Source organism: Rhipicephalus microplus, chromosome 6 (assembly GCF_043290135.1).
Source record: "Rhipicephalus microplus isolate Deutch F79 chromosome 6, USDA_Rmic, whole genome shotgun sequence".
Taxonomy (NCBI): Eukaryota; Metazoa; Arthropoda; class Arachnida; order Ixodida; family Ixodidae; genus Rhipicephalus; species Rhipicephalus microplus.
In genome coordinates this window covers 12,094,294-12,113,785 of record NC_134705.1, presented here as the reverse complement: position 1 = coordinate 12,113,785, position 19,492 = coordinate 12,094,294, and the positions used below count along the sequence as shown (strand labels likewise).

The following is a 19,492-nucleotide window of genomic DNA, read 5'->3' as shown; positions in this document are numbered from 1 at the left end:
TATACTGACATGCTTGGACAACTGTAGATCGGGGGGCTTACGGCTTGTGCACGATGATTATTAAAAGGAATTCTGAAACTAGTTTTTGTTTGACCTATGTATTGAGCTTGGCATGTCGTACACTCTTAGAGCATTAGCACTGTCCTATGTGTAGTCACTGTTGATTGCTAGTGAAAAGTTGGAGGAAGTACTTGATACTGTTTTAGATGGGGTCGCGTGCGCGCGCACATTGCAACGTGGTTTTTTGCTGGAATGACATCCTTCATGAAATGAACGTGTGGTTCTAGATTAAGTTAATAAATCACGGAAGTTCCGCGATCATCGGTAGACCACGCGTTGTTCGTTTGGTGAAGATTTCTTTCAGCCTTTCACTCTGCATTAAAATGTTAAAATGTTTCTTTAAAATGTGATTGACATTTGGAGCTGAGGCCGCATGTGACAAAATTAGGTTAGTACGTGAAGTTTCCTCTGATATTTTGTTAGTACCCAGAAAATCTGAACGGCCTAGCTCTTCTGCACGTTTGATTGCTTCTGTGATTATACTGGACAGATAACTTTGTTTTGCAAGCGTATTTCGAAGTTGGTTACAGTGGTGGGAAAATTCGCGTCTATCAAAGCATATCCTTCTAAAACGAAGTACTTGGCTGTAGGGAGTACTAGATTTACAGAATACTGTAGGGAAACTATGGAATACTAGTTTTATTGTGTTTATCATGGCTACTACTAAAATGAAGGTACTGCTGCCGATCTGTGGGTTTCCTGTAAAAATTAGTTATCAGCTTCCTATTACGAAGAGTGACCATGACATCAAGAAAGTTTATGTTGACAGGCGAATACGAAAAAGAAATTGTCGGATGAGTGTCGTTGAAAGCTGCTATTAAAGAAGTCGCAACTCACTATGATGCCAGATTATGTAAATGTCATCAATGAACTGCTTGTAGTAAAATAGCTTATATTTGTCATTCAGAAGAAATTGGTTTTCAAGGAGCCCCATAAATGTATTCGTATAGATTGGTCCGATTGCTGTGCCCTAAGATGAACCGCAAATTTGAACATATTGTGTCCCATCAAATTTAAAATATCAAGTTCTCCAGAATTGGGAGCTTAAGCAATGTAGCTAACACGGATGCGTAAACTGGTTGGTCGTCATCGCAATCATTGTAGGGGCAGAGGACTGCGTCGATGTCATCTGAGTGAGGGATATTAGTATTGTAACTCGAATGTTTCGTCATCTTCTGTCAGTATAAATCCCAATTAGGTTGCAGCCTTGAAAAAGACAAGTTTACTTGTCGAAACCTTGGCTCCAACACCTGTCCCCTGTTAACCAATTTATTTTTATTGACAATATACCGGTATTTAAAAAAAATTTAGCCAATTGCTTTTTCTGTAGTGACAGGCATCCTAAAATTGCTGAAGACATCATTTGGGACAGTAATTAAGGCATTTAAATTGACTATTTAATTAGCCAAATAAAGTGGCAAAGTGAAATGGGAGAAGTTAAGTCGTTCATGTGAAGAAACTATTGCAGCTTAGAGATTTTGAAAAGGTGGCCTCTATTAATAATTGTGGCATATTGAAATTCAGGCGAATCTAATGGCAGAATCAAAATCAAAGCAAAGATTAGTGCAACAGGCAGACGACTAGCATGACGTTGCTGTTTCAAGACAATGATTAGAGGCATGCAGTTCTTTTCTGTTCATTAACGTATGTGTGTCATGCATGCTATTAATACTAGCGCAGTCCACACACCCATGCAACGAAGTTGGGTGATGGTTGATGCATATAACGACACTCACTCATTCTGGACATCCCAGGCGAATATGGCAGTTGCACTCATCTGCATTGCAGTTTCGCCACAAAATTCGGGAGAATTTTATTACTTACCAAATATTACTAGAGGCTTCTTTTTCGAAATCTAAGCTGCAAAAGGTTCTGCGCATGGAGAACTTGTATTCTGCTATTTGATTTTACTGCCGAACTTGCCAATAAAAAAGGTAATTAGTTTTTCTTTCAATTACTGTACTGAATGATGTCTTCGATCATCTTAAGGTGCCTGCCACTACAAAATATTGGCCCTGTATCTGCATGTTAATCTGCATATGTCGTCTAAAGACGATAGTCTTGTGTCTGGAGAGAGTGAACAAAACGATTATCTCATGTTCTGCGAAAGAAAATTGGTGAATGGTGTTCTGGAGGCGCTGTGTTAGTGCCTCGAGCTGTAGCGGAGGCGAACGAGCACATCGAGGCATATTAAGCACGAGCGCCATCTGGCAGTTCAAAAACAAAGGAATGCGTGCGCGCCCGGGGAGAAAAATGCACGCTTATCTCGGAGGTGATAAAGTGTAGAACGCAAAGCGACGGGCAGGTGCCACCACCGTGTCGTCTTAGCAAAGCGATGGAAGCACTTACCTTTTTGAGCATCGCATTGGACTGTCAACTGCGGTTTTTAAAATTACTTGTGTGTGCCTTCTCTAGTATAAAGGCACACATACAAAACATCGACGCGTTGTTACGATGCCTCAGATATGTGCAATAATAGCTTTTTAATTGACACAAGTATGAACACTGAACCTTGAGCAATATTGGTGGGCGTTGCGGATGGGGTTGGCTGTTTGGTGCCGTTTGAGGTATAGGTAAGAGCGGATAAACAGACAAAATTACAGACAGACAGACCAAAATTTTTTCGTCGAAGGCCCCCAAGAAAGACTGTAGTGTATAACTGCAAGAAATTATCTTGCAGTTATCTTGGAAAAAGCAATTATGATGACAGCCACCAAATAATGCACACTCCTGATTTTTGTAAAAAGCTATTGGACACATTTGTTGAAACAGTGTGTAGATGTGGGGAGGTACAGTCAAACCCCGCAACAATGAAACTGAAGAGGTGCAGAAAAAAATTCGTTGATGTTAGAATTTCGTTGTAGTGAAATTGAGAAAATAGAGCTGATCTGCACTAGCAATAGAAAGGAACTTTTGTTCCCGAAATTCAAAAAGTATCGGCTTCTTTCTATTCATTCCTAGCAGCGTCATGATGCGATTCTCACTCACGGACAGCAACCCCATGGTGAAAAGCACCCTGAAACAATGGCCACGACAGCTTTTGTGAAGGAACCTAACAGTTAAGTAGTCCGCTATCAAAGTTTCACCAACAGTGCCAAGATGGAGGCTGGGTATCGTAAAGCAGTGACTTTTGCCTTATTTTATGCTATTCTCATCCATCACTCGCAGGAGGCTGATTTTATTGATATTTCGGACGAATAGGCTAAGCACGAACGAAATGATATGCATTGGCATAAAAAAAAGCATTGTTCTGCGCGGATGCGTGAAAGAAGACCCTGAATTGAATGACTGAGCTTCAGCTTTAAATCGCCTGTGGCTCAGAAGCAAGAAAGTGGCAAAACAAGGGTAATCTTATTGCCATTGCTGTCGAGCAATGGCAACACCCATGCTTGGTAAACAGCGGTGTTTTCTAGTGGTGCCAATGTGTGTTCTAGACTTCATCGACATATTTTCAGGTTCTGAAAATGTATTAAAATGTTAAAGATTGTGTTTACTGCATAGCATTAAATGTCTGAGCCAGAAATTGCATCGTCAGATTTCATTAAATTGGAACAGCAGAAGAAAATGCATTCATGGTGGTGAGAATACTATCTACACCTTGACTCCTATGGACTGCTGACAGGGAACCAAAGATTTTTGATTGTAGCAGAAATTTTGTTGAAGCGGCAATCATTGTAGCAGGGCTCAACTGTAGTAAAATTCTCCACACATATTTATTCGTTGCCAAGTGTTGCATCTGTAGCTTCTGTGGAAATCTTGCTACATAGTTGTTTTTGACACCAAGTTTTTTGGGATTGTTTCTTTGACCAAAAGTGTGTTGTCAACGTAATTGCAGTGTACCTCTGCACACTTGGAGAAGACCCCAAGCAGCATTCGGTGAGACAGGAATTGGTGAGAACATTCTTTTTATTGCATGCTACCTTCCACAAACTACGGTATGAAGAAGTGCAAGTTAGTGCATGAGGTGTAGACAGGTTCGCATGAGGCTTGCTGGGCTAGTGTTGTCTGCAAAAGCCATCTCCTATCCTGGAATACAACAAAGCACTGCCACTGCATTCATCAAAGGTACTCTGAAGTGAACAATGAATTTGTTTAGGTTTATAAATTGTACTCTGAGAACTCTAACAACCATGTAAATTTAACCGCTATAGCTTTATTGATAAAGGAAGAAATCTGCATCAATGTCTCATTTTTTCAATTTTGCGTCACAGTGTTCGTATATGACGTTAATGTAGGGTTTGTATTTTTATGATGTTCGCACAACAATATATCCTGGAACTTTTTATGTTATGTCGCTGACCCCTTCAAAAGACTACAGTATTGTCCCTTCCCTTTGTCCCTTCCCTTTGTCCCTTCGCTTGTCCTGTGTCTCACATATTTTACGTGCTACATCATTAATTCAAAAGACAGACCACTTCATTTCTACTGATAAGTAGAACTGCATGATAGTATTGTAAACTGCATGATAGTATTGTTCTTGTCAACACTATGGTTATTGCTGCTGGAACTTCAAGGTAGCACCCGCATTAATTTTTGGTGCATTTTCTTGCTTACCAATCATGGTGATCTTGATAGGATGACAGATTAATTTTCTAGTATGAAAAAAATTATTTTCATCTTTGGTATCCCTTTCAACTCTCCAACACAGCACATAAAAGGATTGCCCAGGCCGTGCCTTCTCTCAGTAACCGAGGCAGTGGCATCTGCTGTTATCGCAAGATCAAAACATTTAAACTACTGTACATAGAGTGTGCATTAGGCGTTATCGGAATCGTCTGTGAATTTTCGAGTGTTTTATGGTGGAGTCCTCCAAGTCTTCAGCAATGTATTTTTATCTTGGAGATTAAGTTGAAAAAATGCGCATGATCAGATGAAAAAAAAATAAAGTATTGGGGAGGGGGGGAGTTTTATAATGAGTTTTCAAACCCATGTCCTCTAGGTCCGCGACAATCAATGCTGGGCACGCTATCCACTGAGTCATGATCACCCGCTCTGGAGGCTTTACAAATGTACTTTTATTATCTTACACTTTTCCTCACTGTGGTCAGTATGTGGGGATGTCACTGTTTGAGAGTGGCAATGTGAAATAGCACATCACGACCATAGCCTCGATAATCAGCTTCTGCAACACAATGTTATGCCTCCATCCCACTCAGTGCAATTTTAAATAGCATAGCACCGTATAAATGATGCTACAGCATCCAGGCACCAATAAAGATTGTGCAATTTCTCTTTGTAAAATAGTTGAATCCCGCGACAACAAAATTGACGGGACGCGTGAAAGAATTCATCGCGGAATTTCGTTGTAGCGAAATTTTATCTCTGCACCACAAAATTTGGTAATATCTGATGATTATGACTCGTTCTTTGGTCCCAGCAAGCATATGCATTGAACTCTCGCTAACTGAGCTTTACCTGGCCGAATACTGAGTGAACGTATTTATCAAAGTATACAGAAAATTTGGAGCTGAAGTCTGGGTGCGGGTTATACTAGAATTTAGGTGCGCAAGTTGACTTCACAGCAATCAAAAGAAGGCGGCCTTGCGTCAATACATGGCTAGTTTTTTCTTCCTCTGCGGTTTGCGGTCGGGGATGCTGGGTACATGCATATAGGGGGTTATGCAGAAGAAAATGCGATCTTCAGACGACGGCTTGGAATGTGTCAAGTGCACATGATCCTGCGAAAGCTTCTCTAGAGGCCAACTGTGAAATTGACGAAGCTCCGCACGTAGCCAAAAGTGTGCGATGGGAAAGCTGTATTAGAAGAGCACCTTTAAACAGTATTCTCTATCAATGAACAACGATACCGACCGCGGTTCGCTGCGCAGCAGTTGCAGCAAACAGTAGTTCCGTTATCAGTCTGCGCTCACTGCAGTGGCTGTGCGCGTTACTTAACCCCTTAACTGCTAATTTTTTTCAAAAATTTCCTGTGAAAAAGTGCCTTTATTTTTAATTGCAGATTTCAATTCTAGTTGTACTAAAAAGTAGCTGGTCGATGTTGAAAAAATATTTTCACCACATACTTGGTCAAATCAACGGAATAAAGTTTATTTCTGAGCAATACATAGGAAACGAGCTGCTTGCTGTTAATAAGATTAAATACCCTATAAATAAAACAGTTAGAGGCGTCACATCCTCTTCACTTGTGCAGGCCAAGCACCCTTGGGGTATTTCACTCGGGAAGCTTCGGGGCTGTGCGGAAATTTTCAAAACACGAAATAACGCAAGGCGACTTCACTGACGGTCACTTGCAATGTTCGGGTGCCAGCCGTCTTCATGATAACCGAAGGAGCTACTCATTCACTGTCATCGCTGTCTTCACTTCTAGACACAAGATAAATATCTGTACTTGAATCATCACAACAAGGAATAGCTTCTTTTTCATGATCACGGGTCAGCTATTAATGGATCGGTGCCACGGCACGCCCTCTTTCCATGAAAACACCGCGCTCCTCCCGCAGTAGAAAACTAAACCCTCGCTAAAATGCTGCCGTCTTGTGGATGACACGCGATGTCACACGTAGATGCACACTTCTCCGCCTGAACGCTAGAGGAGATTACCTATTCGGCTAGGGTGAGTTCTACTCATTCAAAGCAGTTTAGTGACAGTTTGGGCAGGACGAGCTCTTTTTGTCCAAAGCATTCAAGGAGTTTAGAACTGTGTCGTTTGTATCCTTGTTCGCATGGTCACTGCAAGAAATATTGGGTTGAGTTTGTGTGTGTTGACTGCCTGCATACTTTCGTGGTAGTCCATGACCTGCGTTCAACACGATTGCAGCATTTGCGGCAGAATGCAAAATTTCACTGGGGCTAGGTGCGTGCTGCTCGCGTGTACGCCTTCACAACGCGTGGTTGTCATTCATGATCACATGGCTAATGACAACGAGCGTTAGTTTTGTTTTGAGCACAATGTGAAAAACTTATGGCGAGGGTTCTTGAAGATAGCGATTCTGCACGAACTTCAAATCCAATGGCAGCATCATGGTGGATGGGTGAGCTGTCACCAAGCATCTCAATGGCGATAAATTAATCTTCGTGTGGCGGCAGAAAGTGTGTCTCAGATGAAGACGCGGTTGTTGCGATACGGCCGTGCGCTCTGGATGTCCCGAGCCATCGTAGAATGGCCGAGTTGGTAGGGGAATTTTGCGGCAAACCTACACAAGTTCCTTTTTTTGTAAGGTAGCACTCGCGAAAACTTTGTTTCAAGAACAGTAATCGTTGGGACGAGACATTTTTCACATGTTTTCTATGGGCGGCTGACGGGGTATCGAAAATTATTCGTTGTGGTAGAAATTTCGTTGTAGCGAACTTCGTTATAGCAAGATTCGACTGTAGTAATAGCATATGGGGTTTTACATTCCAAAACCATGATATTGTCACCAGGTCGTGACGAAGGGAGCAGACTGTAGATCCAAGATGAAACTGTTTGGCTGAACTGTTTTATTTGCGGACGGTATGAGTTACGAGTAATCTTGCAAGCGTGCGAAGTCATACCCCTACTGCATACACGTGAGTATGTTATTTCATCTCTCCAGCAATCCTAGCCACATATTCAGAAATGGACAATGCAGCAAAAACCATTGGGCATACAGCGCAAGGGTTTGTTTCCTGCCACGACTGTAGCATTTACGCTGGCTGTCCCAGCGTTCGATTTTGCAATCTCCGGGCAGCTTCAGGTTGTCTCAGGTTCCCCACACACATGACTACGTTGCTGTTTCCTGTCACGACTGGAACTAGTTGTGTGAACATCTGGCTAGGTCTGGCTGCCAGAGAGCTGCCAGAGGTCTGAAAACTTGGAGATTCCTATCTTGGAGTCATCTTTTGGAAATGCATTGGTGGCAGTGTGAACGTTTAGCAAGATTGAGGCACTGTTGTATGTCGTGGTGTTTTGTCAACCACTTCTGCTGATAACCACATAGTTGTATTTAGTGCTTTCATGAAGTACAGTTTTCAGTATTCAGTAATTTGTTTATTTGCTAGTTATTAGAGAACACTCAAGTGCATGACCACTTTATTTTTGCATTATCGAGTGAAATGTGGAGTGCTTCACAGATGATTTTCTCCTGGTTATTTGTACTGAATTAAAATATTTCTCTTCTGATAAGAGACCCCTTGTATAAATATTTGGATGCCTGAATTTAAGTGCAACCTCTCCACTGTACACGGTGCTGTGAAATCACCTGTTGCGCAGTGCTCCAAAATGCAAAAAGAGCTGCTCAAAAGGTCTCCAAGTTGACAATCTTGCTGCTCCGAAAATTGCTAGAAGTGCTTGGTTGCATCACCACACTGCAACTATATTCTGGTTCACTGTAATGCCACTGCATCGTTGTGTGTGGCAGCTTGTCTGTACTTGAATGAAGATTTGAGCTGCTCACGTGCAGGACCGTGTGAAGGAGTACATGACACGGGCCAAACAAATCGCCGACAAAGCCAAGGCGCCCAAGCTGGTTGCCGGGGCTGCCCAACGCTTTGTGCGTAATGCTCTCTGGACAGCTACAGGTGAGTTGCTCGCATAGGGGCTATGTTGACTAACCATGCCCTGGTTTGCCATGCTGTGAATCGTGCTCATGGGGTGAGCCACTTTTTAACACAACCTGCAGTTGTTAGTCTGTGGACCAAATTATTCACTGTGTTTGTCAATTAAGAAGTGTGACTGATTGTCTTCTCACTGAGTGCTTTCTGCACCTACCATATGATAATTAAAAGGTGCATGTTGATTTGACTATCCATTGGCACCACTGATATGCAGCTTGCTGCACGACAGAGCACAAGTTAACGAAAACTTGTGCTGTTTTGCTGTTAAAAAAATGACGAGCCCTGGGTAAGCTGGACGACCAGCGAAGCTGTTTAGCGCATGGCACAGATATGTAAGGCCAGGCTGTTAGTGGCTGGGCTGTTTACGTTCAATATGAGTTCTATTTTGCTGTTGGAATTTTGCATGTGCTTGCATGTTTTCTTTCACATTTTAATGACTGTGTCGTGCTATGCATGTATGACTAATGTGTTCTTGAGTCGGTAGTAAACAAATGCTGTGGCAGTACCATTTGTGTCTAGGTGACCAGCCAAGTATCTCCCACATTAGTGATGCTGGATTAGTTACTTGCTACTCAAGTTTCCTTCATAGGTGTAAAGAGCCATGCTTTCTTGAAGACATGTTGCATGCATCAATAAAAGACCAGTAAACAACCCTGAGTTCCGAAAATTGTTACGAAGAAAAATGGTGCGCACGTTTGCTATATGAGCATGCTTCTGCAAGAATTTTTCGAGTATGGGCTATATAAAGGAAGTTAGAGGGGTTAGAACATCTGTTTCAGCTGGTTTTGAATCTTCATGCGTTTTCACCACCCTTTTCGCCGAAGGACGAAAATGGTGTTGCCCATCATCGTGACACCGCTGACTTTGGCTACATAACCCGACGTCAACAATACGTCATGGGTGGGCAGCCAACGACCGAGTACGACGTCGTGGATATCAGCATGTGTCATATAGTGGTGTGGGGAGAAAGTGCGGTTAGAGGAGCACACTTCTCCTAGTGGTAAAGTAGCGAGATGCCTCTATCTTCGAGGTTTTCGTTCTGGCAGCACCACTTCTTCCGGTAGTGTCGGGCTAACCGCATGAAAATGCAGACTGCACGGCCAAAACTGCATCACCGCATGGCTAAGGTGCTGTTGTGTCAGGCAAAGGCTCAATCAACGAGCTCAGTGGTATGTGAAGTTTCTCTTGGTCATGCTTGCGTCACTGCGCATTCGAGGGGCTTGGTCACAAAAAAAGTGGCGGGGGATCGTTTTTCGAAATGGAGGGTCTGTGCGGAGTGCAGTGCTGTAATATTTAGGAAATGTGATTGTCGTGGTCTACTGTACGAATTGGTGAGCTTGTTTGGGAGGTGTAAAAAAATGAGTCAGAGTAAAAATGAAGTCGCTGGAGTCTATTTATTGGCCCTTTAACAGAGGAGCACAGCGCAGCATCTGGAGCACCATCTTAGCCAGTTTCAAGTGATGTTTACAGTGCATGTGCATCAGGTGCACATGCACTTGCAATTTAATTTGCTTGTGCTCATTGCTTGTGTAATTTTGCTTGTGCTCATTTTCTGCTTTGGTGGAAGCGTGGTACAAGTTAATGGAATGTTCCACAGGCTGATTTTTGACTGCCTACTACAGTCGAACATACTTACAACAATACTGAAGTGCCATAATTTACTGTAGTGCCATGAAAATTTTATTGTTATAACTAATAGTAGGTGTAAATGAGTTGCATGAAAGAAAAAAAAAGTACAGTTGAAACTTGCAGTAACAAGATTGCTGGGTAAAGCAAAAAATTTCAGTCTTCATGGGTGTGAACTTCATGGGAATTTAATATGTGTGATAATTTAGCAGAAGAGACAAGCAGTTGATTAAAAACACATCTTACTGCCAAAAGTCAATAAAATTACCTTGCCAAGCCTTTTCCTGTAGCGATTTTTTAGCTCTTGGCTCGCATTATAAAAAGGGACTCATTGCCACGTCATCATAGTGCTCGAATTCTGTCCAGGATATTCAGCATCTTGTGCAGGGTCATTCTTTTCTCTGGTTGTTTTGGTCTGGGACCATCGGGACTGCCTGCCTCACATATGTTCTGATTATGCTAACGTGGTTGCTTGGGCGAGTTGGTACGACATAATTCACATAAAAAACAGTGCCAATAACGAGGGACAAGAGAAAGAAGCAGACAGACAGCGGCACTGACTTACAACAAGATTTATTTGCTAGAACCGCACAATATATACTTGGACAGTATCTGACAAAAAAAAAGAGAAAAATGCAAAACAAAGAAAACAGAATCCACCTAACAACCACGTAATCATCGCCACAACGCACCATGAACAACATGTGTGCTAACATTCCGAAGAAAATCTATTTCTTTTTGCGATAGCGCAATCGAAGGCCTGCTGACACATGCACTGCCCAGCCTTTCTATCTCTGCAGCCTCATAAATTTCACGTATCACCTGGTCCCGATGACGCCTAATGACGGTACAAAGCTGAAAATCGGGGACACAACCGCAGTCTCGGCAATGAATGCCGAGGTCGCCCGAAACTGTAGAGGAGACGTTGTGAGCGTGCTCTTTCAGCCGCTCATTTAAACTCCTGCCCGTTTGGCCGATGTTCCACTTGCCGCAGGACAGGGGTAGAGAGTACACCACCCCTTCAATGCATGGAACATACTTCTTCCGACGCTTGATTTTGCAGCCTCGCTCACTCCTGAAACCAGAATTCACGGCCCTGCACAACCTAGCCAATTTTTTTGGGGCAGAAAAAAACAGGTCTACGTCGCACCTATTGGCCACTTTTTTGAGGTTGTGGATGACGCCGTGGATATAGGGAATAATGACGAAGTTTCGTTTCTCCCGTTCCTTATCCTTTGTACGGTTTCGAGCATTATTCTCTGGGCTCGTTCTGATTTCTCGGAGTAGACACTCAGAAGCAACGGTCAAAACGTACATCGGGAAACCAGCTTATCGATCAACATTGCTATCGATCAACATCGATCAACATATCGATCAACATATCGATCAACATTGCTAAAAAAGCTTTGAAGTGCGGCGTCACCCCTTAAGTTGCAGTCCCAGTGTCAATAAAATAAGGGCGATTGTGGCCATTCCTTCCATGATAACATCGAGTAACTTGCATGGTGACTGTGCAGGCCTTGTGGAAGTCTCGAAGTTGGCAGTTCATGCTTGCAAAACTGCAGCGGCTAGTTTCTCCCGCAAGGGGACTGCCTTGCGGGAGAAAGGGGACGTAAGGGTGAAGGCAAGCGTTGGTGGAATCAAAACTGGTCGCCGATAGACTCGTGGAGGCGGTGGAAATTCTTAAGTTGGGATGCGTGGCATGATCAGTAGCTTTGTGTTTGGCAAAACGTGTCCGGTAAAACCATAAGCAATGTATTTGGGCCGGTTGTTGCGTGTGCGCCAAGGATTTTGAATGTACTGGCTTCAAAATTGCATTGGTGGCGACGCGGAAGGCCGGGCTATTTGTGGACATATTGGGGTGGAGAAGGTGAATGTTGGTTTTGGAGGTTGTGCCGCGACTGCGGCATAGGTCAAAGGTGCATCCACAGGTGGACACAATTGGGCCAAAGGTACTGACTCAGTGAATTAGAGATAGCCTTCTTGATGTGAGCAGGAAGATATGCGTCCGGCTGTACGGATTCAGAGGTAGCTTAGCTGGCACGCCACCTCTTCCAGTCTTTGATGTGGTTTACAGTGTTATAACGAGTGACTGTTGAGAGGCAATCGTGAGGCCCGAGAGCGACTTCGCAGATGCGACAGCGCTGCGCGCAAGCATCCTTTGTCGACGAACTCTGGCAAAAACTGATGATAGCTGTGACGGAGGCAGGGTTCCGCACAAGCAGCATGTGAAATGCCCCTCCTGCAATGCCTTAGAGGATATTCTTGGCTTTTTCTTCTTTGTGTATGGAGGCATTGACGCAAAAGAGCAAATACTGATGACATCCTGTGTGTAGCTCGTATATCTCCTGGGCTCTTAAGCGCACTGACGTACGCGTTCAGTGCAAAGATTTGTTAAAGTTAGGCTGCCAAAGACTTCTACGATTGCTGTCTTGAAGTCTGACTGGGTGAGAAGCTCCCGCTTATCGTATTGAAACTAGAGGTTTCCACAATAATGCTAATCTTGTGCACAGAAACAGATGCCCCAGCATATCTTCTTTTTGCTCTTCACTACACTGGTATCCTTAATAGTGGGTTCGACTGTGCAACTGTTTTGATAAAGGTTTACAGTTATTTTTGTGCCTCGACATAAGAAGCTGCTTTTATGTATTGCTGTGCCCTTGCTTTTCTTCATAGTTTATTGTTTTCTACTTGAAGAAGGAAAAAATCGTGCCTTTTGCTTTTTGTAGATGGCGGGCAGAAAGATGACCAAGAGCCACCACGAAAAAAGCGCCGGTGATCATTTCAACAAAACAGTGGGACCAAGTAGAGCAACAGCTTCATCTTCAAAGCAGCAAAGAAGCAGGCATCTGACTTCATCATGATGAGCTAAATCTAAGTGTTGGCATCATTAAAATTTTTGGTAAGCAGAACAGCAAGGTGTACTTATTCTGCTGCTGTGTTGCATTTTACACTGCATATTGCAGCACTTGAAATCTCGGCCAGCATAGAAGAATTCACCTCTCAACAAATGACACTAGTGCTTGTCTTGCACACACTTGTTAGTGATGAGCATTTCTTCTGCTATGCAGCTGAATTACACATGTGAGACTTGCCTTTTGTTCAGATGGGGTCAGAAACTCTCAGGAGGGTGGGTGGGAAGAACTTTCGTCACTCTGCACTTGCCCTGTTCTGTGTTCACGCTCCATCCTGGGTGTGTGAGTTCCAACTCAACCAGATACAAGCATTGCTCAAAGACGGACACAGAAAGAATGCCGGGGACGCGTACCAACTGAAAATGCGCACAACAGTGAAAAAGAAAGAAGGCACAAAACTAATATGCGCATGCCCATGCAATTTGGCAGACATCGGGGCTAATATAACTCTCAAGAAATCATCTTTATGCAAGTTAATCGGTAGGCTAACACATGTCCTATCACTATTATCGATATATGCCTCAATCATCAGGCGCGTTTCTTCATTCCTATGTGGGTATGAAATTTCGCACTCATCAAACACTAGCGGGCAGATCGCTAACCGGAGGCTCACCTTCTGATCCATCTTTACACATGTTGAGAATGTAAGAGCATATGTTCGATGAATGTGCCATTTCGTACTGATTCAACAATGAAGATCGTTAACAGTTATTTTTCATATAGACCCCCTCGGGATTAATAGGTTCATATGTCCCAAAGTTTTCACGCCTTCATTCTTTTCACACCTAATTAGTTATTTTATTTATTTATTTACAGAATACTGTCAATCCTCACGGAGATTAGTACAGGGGTGAGCATTACTGTCACAACTTTCGACGTGTGAAACAAGAAAAATCAGAATAATAAAGAACACATAATCACTGAACACAGCCCTACGGCATAGAACAATTATACATAGTTATTTAAACGATAACCAAGTACAAAGTACACCAATGGTACACGGACAAAGAAACGGGAGTTGAGAAGAAATGAAGCACAGAAAGAAAAAATACAGATCGGGTATTGTTATCAAGAAACCGTAATAAACAATAAATATGTGCAGACAAGTGCTTTGTTATGATAATTGGAAACAGGAAGGACTGAGTGAAGAAAAACAGGTGATCACTGGACATGCTAACTAGGTTAGAATAGATCAGTACCTTCAATTGGTTTCATAAAGTTCTCTAATGTTGGCTGCTGTATAATGACTGGATTCAGTGCGTTCCATTCTCGAATTACGTGCGGGAAAAACGAATAGGAAAAAGTATTATTACTAAATGAGTCTTCTTCAAGTTTCTATGCATGCCTTCGCCTTGTCGGTCTGGTGTCTCGAAAGTTCAAGTGGGCATTTGTGGTGTCCTGGCCATATTTGTGTGTCCATGCTTGCACACTCTGTTTTAGAAGGAATACGTGCCAGCTAGCTCAACTTTCTGTTATCCTAAAATTCTGTGAAAAATTCTCGCTGAAAGAAAAGTGCCTGTTCCATGGGGAAAAATACAGCTCTTTGTTGAAATGAGAAAAATATTTCACTTGTCTTCAGGAATACATTAAAATAAGCTGAAAAAGTATTACCATAAAGATCTCCTAAGAATCATCCTTGAGAAACCTAAAAACATTTGGAACATTATTAATTACACTAACAATCTATCACATAGGATTTCAGTGTCCAACCCTAATAGTACACGGCTATGAGCTGAGCTGTGCTCTGACCTTATGAATTCGCAGTTTTCTCCAGTCTTTACAAATGAGCCGCCTGATGTATCCCCTTTGCTTCCATGTATGGCTTTCCCCAGATACCACCTATCACCATAAATACTCAAGGTAAAGATACTTCTGTGGCAATTAAGGGAAAGTTAGGGGGCGGAGCTAATTTCTCTGTGTTACAAGTACAGTCAACTGCCAATTTTTCGGACCCTCTAGGGAGCGAAAAACCATCTGAAAATTCGGGCAGTCCGAAAAAATGAATGCAAGCAAAAAAACGCATTATTTTACTGATAATTTTCAATGCAAGCAAAAAAACGCACCATTTTGCTAATATTTCTCAATGCAAGCAAAAAACACACCATTTCATTGATATTTCTCGCATCAAGAGGGTCAAGGTCGAAGTAGCAGACTTCCGGAACTCTGGCAAAGCATCAGTGGGGTGGCTCTGAAAAGAGCCGTTAAAAAAATGCATGCAGACGACAGCGGGTGCCGTAAGGGCAGCCGGTGTTAGAGCTGCAGTGGCTTGAAAAACTTGTTGATCCTTGTTTGAACGGCGTTCTGCTTGCATGTGATCACATTTGCCTCGATCTGAGCAAAGGTCATGTCACCAGTGTACACCAATGACAGCATCATCAATGCTCGCATCAATTCGGCGGTCGTAGGTGGCGCAGAAGTTGGTTCCTGTTTTTCGACATCGGAGTCGTCTGAATCCGCCATAACCTGACTGACTATTTCGCCGTTGATTAGCTCTGCGCAGAAGTCTAGCTCGTTGTCTGCGTTGACGAACCACTCAAAAGCATGGAAGAACCAGCAGAGTGGAGGTCGTTGATAATACTGTTACGTAAAAATGGCACGAGGCGTGTCTATTTAAAATCTATATTCAAACTGATGGGTATGGCGTCGACTAAGATGGAAGACAGCACGCACAACCGACAGACCACTTCTTCGTTGTCGTCTTCTGACCGCTGATATGTCAGCTACGTAGCATTACCCCCCCCCCCCCCGGCGGTAAAAGCCCCGTCTCGGTGCACATTAGCTACGGTCTTCAGTAGGCAGGTGGTAAGGTTTTAGCCTGCTGACATGCACAACATCACTGGGTGTGGTTGCAGGCAGGCTTGTGGTCTCAAATGCAGGAATGATCTCATAGGTGACGTCGGTTACCTGGCGGATGATACGGTAAGGACCTCATAGGTGACGTCGGTTACCTGGCGGATGATACGGTAAGGACCCATGTAGCGAGACAACAACTTCTCTGATAAGCCAACTCGACGAACTGGGCACCACAGGAGAACAAGAGAACCGGGTGAGAAGTGAACGTCAGCATGCCGGCTGTCATAGATGGCTTTCTGGGTGGCTTGCGAAGCCGAAAGTCTAGAGCGGGTGATCTGACGTGCGTGGTCGGCACGAGCAATAGCGTCGCGTGCATATTCGGTTGACGGTATTGTAGTGGTTGGAAGTAGGGTGTCGAGTGGTAACTTCGGATCATGGCCATAAAGCAAATAAAAGGGTGAATAACCAGTAGTGTCGTGGCGTGAAGAATTGTATGCGAAAGTCACGTGAGGTAGCACCAGGTCCCAGTCATGGTGGTCGGAGGACACATACATCGCGAGCATGTCCGTTAGGGTCCGATTTAGCTGTTCGGTAAGGCCATTTGTTTGGGGATGGTAGGAAGTGGTCAGCTTGTGGTGCGTCGAGAAAGAGCGCAGAAGATCGTTGATCACACGGGACAAAAATGCGCGGCCACGATCCGTGAGTAATTGGTGAGGAGCGCCATGGTGTAGGATGACGTCGTGGAGCAAAAAGTCCGCAACGTCAGTAGCGGTGCTGGTGGGGAGCGCTCGAGTGATGGCATACCTAGTCGCGTAGTCTATAGCAACGGCGACCCACTTGTTGCCCGATTTCAACTCGGGAAAAGGACCGAGAAGATCTATACCAACATGGAAGAAAGGTTCGGTTGGGATGGAGATCGGTTGAAGAAGTCCAGCCGGGGGCGCAGTAGGTCGCTTCCTACGTTGGCATTTATCGCAGGAGGACACGTAACGGCGAACGGACCGGGCGAGACCATGCCAAAAGAAGTGGCGACGCACGCGGTCGTACGTCCGAGATACACCCAGATGACCAGCAGTTGGTTCATCATGAAGCTCGTGCAGCACGGTTGAACGCAAATTTTTCGGCACGACAAGAAGGAGCTCAGGGCCATCTGGCTGGAGGCTACGACGGTACAGCATTCCATTCAGGAGGACGTACATGCGAAGTAACGTGTCGTTCGGAGCAGATTCGAGACGGTCAATAAGTTATCGCAGAGAAGCATCACGACGTTGTTCATCAACGATCTGAAGAAACTGGGACATTGACATGACGCTGAGGCTAGGCTCGATTTCTGGTTCGTCGGGCTGATCAACAGGGTAGCGGAATAAGCAATCGGCGTCCAGATGGAGACGTCCAGACTTATAAGCAACCGAGTAGGAATACTCCTGTAGGCGTAATGCTCAACGACAAAGTCGACCAGTGGGGTCCTTCAGAGAAGAAAGCCAACACAGCGCGTGATGATCTGTGATGACACGGAAAGGGCGGCTATACAAGTAAGGACGGAATTTCGGAACCGCCCAAACAAGAGCGAGACATTCCCGTTCTGTTATAGAATAATTGCGTTCAGACTTCGAAAGCAGACGGCTTGCGTACGCGATTACACGGTCGTTGCCCCGCTGAGTTTGCGCCAAAACTGCGCCAATTCCGTGACCACTCGCATCTGTTCGTACTTCTGTGGGAGCATCGGGGTCGAAATGTGCAAGAAAAGGAGGTGTCGTTAGAGCGGTGATTAGCTGAGAGAAGGCGTCAGCTTGAGGAGGGGCCCAAGAAAATGGGACGTCTTGTTTGAGAAAGTCGGTGAGTGGCCGTGCGAGTGCCGCAAAGTTTTTCACGAACCGGCGAAAGTAGGAGCAGAGGCCCACAAAACTGCGAACATCATGGGCAGGGCGTGGGACGGGAAGTTTGTTACAGCGCGTACTTTCGCCAGGTCTGGCCGTACGCCGACAGGGTCAACAAGGTGACCCAATACGGTAATCTGACGAAGACCGAAGAGGCACTTGGAGGAATTGAGCTGCAGGCCGGCCCGTCGAAACATGGATAGAATGGTCGAAAGGCGTTCAAGGTGGGTTGCAAAGGTAGGTGAGAGAATGATCACGTCGTCCAGGTGACACAAACATGTCGCCCATTTAAATCCTTGTAGGAGCGTGTCCATCATTCTCTCGAAGATCGCTGGAGCGTTGCAGAGCCCGAATGGCATGACCTTGTATTCGTAAAGACCGTCAGCGGTAACGAAGACGGTCTTTTCTCGGTCCATGTCATCTACAGCAATTTGCCAGTAGCCAGATCGGAGGTCGAAATAAGAAAAGAAGGTGGCGCCATGGAGTGTTGCGACGCGCACCTCCGACGACGTTACGAAGGGCGCTACGAATCTCACTGCTGCAACCACTGTTTCGAAAGACGGCGATGCCAACACGGTCCCGAAGGCGCTACTGCTTCGAACTCCGCCGCAAAGGTCACCAGCCGTTTGGTAGCGTAGGTTTTTCAGCTCGCGACTGCTTCTGCGCAAAGCTAATAGACGAGCGGACGAGACGACGGTGAGTTAAGCAAGGTTTATGTACAGCATATATACAGAGGCGTTACGAATTCGGCACTGGGGCCGACAGAGACTCGAAGAGCCGAGCTCTCCTCTCTAACACATAGGTCTGCTCTAAAATGGGTCTCTGTCAAAGGGGTCTCTCTCGACGCGCCGCAGAGCTTCTTTTATATGCCCCGGGTCCAACCCAAATGTCCAACCCGAAGCGCCGCTGGTCGCGAGGTCAGAATCCTCCAATGAGGGCGCCGCTGGGCCGCGTCCTTCTTTCTCATCGAATCTGGAGAGGCTGCGCTGCAGGTGGCTGCACTCAAGGACGAGTGACGTCGCCGCGCATAGCGTCACCCCCCAGACAGGAAGACGCCGGTTGTTTACTCGACGGGCTCGCTGGCTGCGCTGACTCACTGCACGTGGGCGACAGAAAGGCGCCGCGCGTGTTTACGCCGTTGAGTTGTTCGCGTCAGGCGGGCTGGCCTTGACACAGATTGCCTTTTTCAGAGGCACGGGCGTCCGCTGTGGACTCGCAGGCATAACAGCACCCCCGCCGCCAGACTATGCGCCGAAAAGACGAGCTGCTTCCACGTGGCTCGGAGGACAGGCGCGCTCGTTCGCCAGGTCCCTCCAGGTTCGCCTCCAGGGCCATGGGGAGAATGCAGCTTCAGACTTCGTTCCGGGAACACATCCCAGTCTTGAGGACGGATCCCAGCTCCACTGGCTTGTCGCCACAACTTGTCGACCAGCTTCGCTCGTCTCTTCTGACAATCTTTGGTTTCAGCACTTGTCGATGGTTCTGCAACTTGCCAAGAACGGTTCGACAACAGACAACACACGACACAAGCAAGTGCCCTCGGTCACCCGACAGAACACCAGACAAAGTATAGTACAACATATACCTAGCAACGTGTCTATCGGAATTTCATTCCCCTGTACATCAAGAGGCACATGTGGGACACAAGACTCTTAAAATGAGAGCTCAAATTTTTACACGTACAAT

The 19,492-nt window shown here is 45.0% G+C and overlaps 1 protein-coding gene and 1 long non-coding RNA gene across 3 annotated transcripts in view; one reads left to right on the top strand and one right to left on the bottom strand.

Moving 5' to 3' along the window:
- The window catches only part of Rrp47 (Ribosomal RNA processing 47), a 45,261-nt gene extending 32,128 nt beyond the window's left edge, over positions 1-13,133 (top strand). For both annotated transcript variants that reach the window (XM_075865812.1, XM_037419251.2), the window contains 3 exons: positions 3,896-3,951; positions 8,442-8,559; positions 12,951-13,133. In XM_075865812.1, coding sequence (XP_075721927.1) covers positions 3,896-3,951; positions 8,442-8,559; positions 12,951-13,000 — 224 coding nt within the window. In that variant the 3' untranslated portion in view covers positions 13,001-13,133. The remainder of the gene's footprint in view (positions 1-3,895; positions 3,952-8,441; positions 8,560-12,950) is intronic.
- The window catches only part of LOC119167721 (uncharacterized), a 45,976-nt gene continuing 30,432 nt past the window's right edge, over positions 3,949-19,492 (bottom strand). The window contains exon 3 of the long non-coding RNA XR_005109282.2: positions 3,949-4,086. This is a non-coding gene — a long non-coding RNA (uncharacterized LOC119167721). The remainder of the gene's footprint in view (positions 4,087-19,492) is intronic.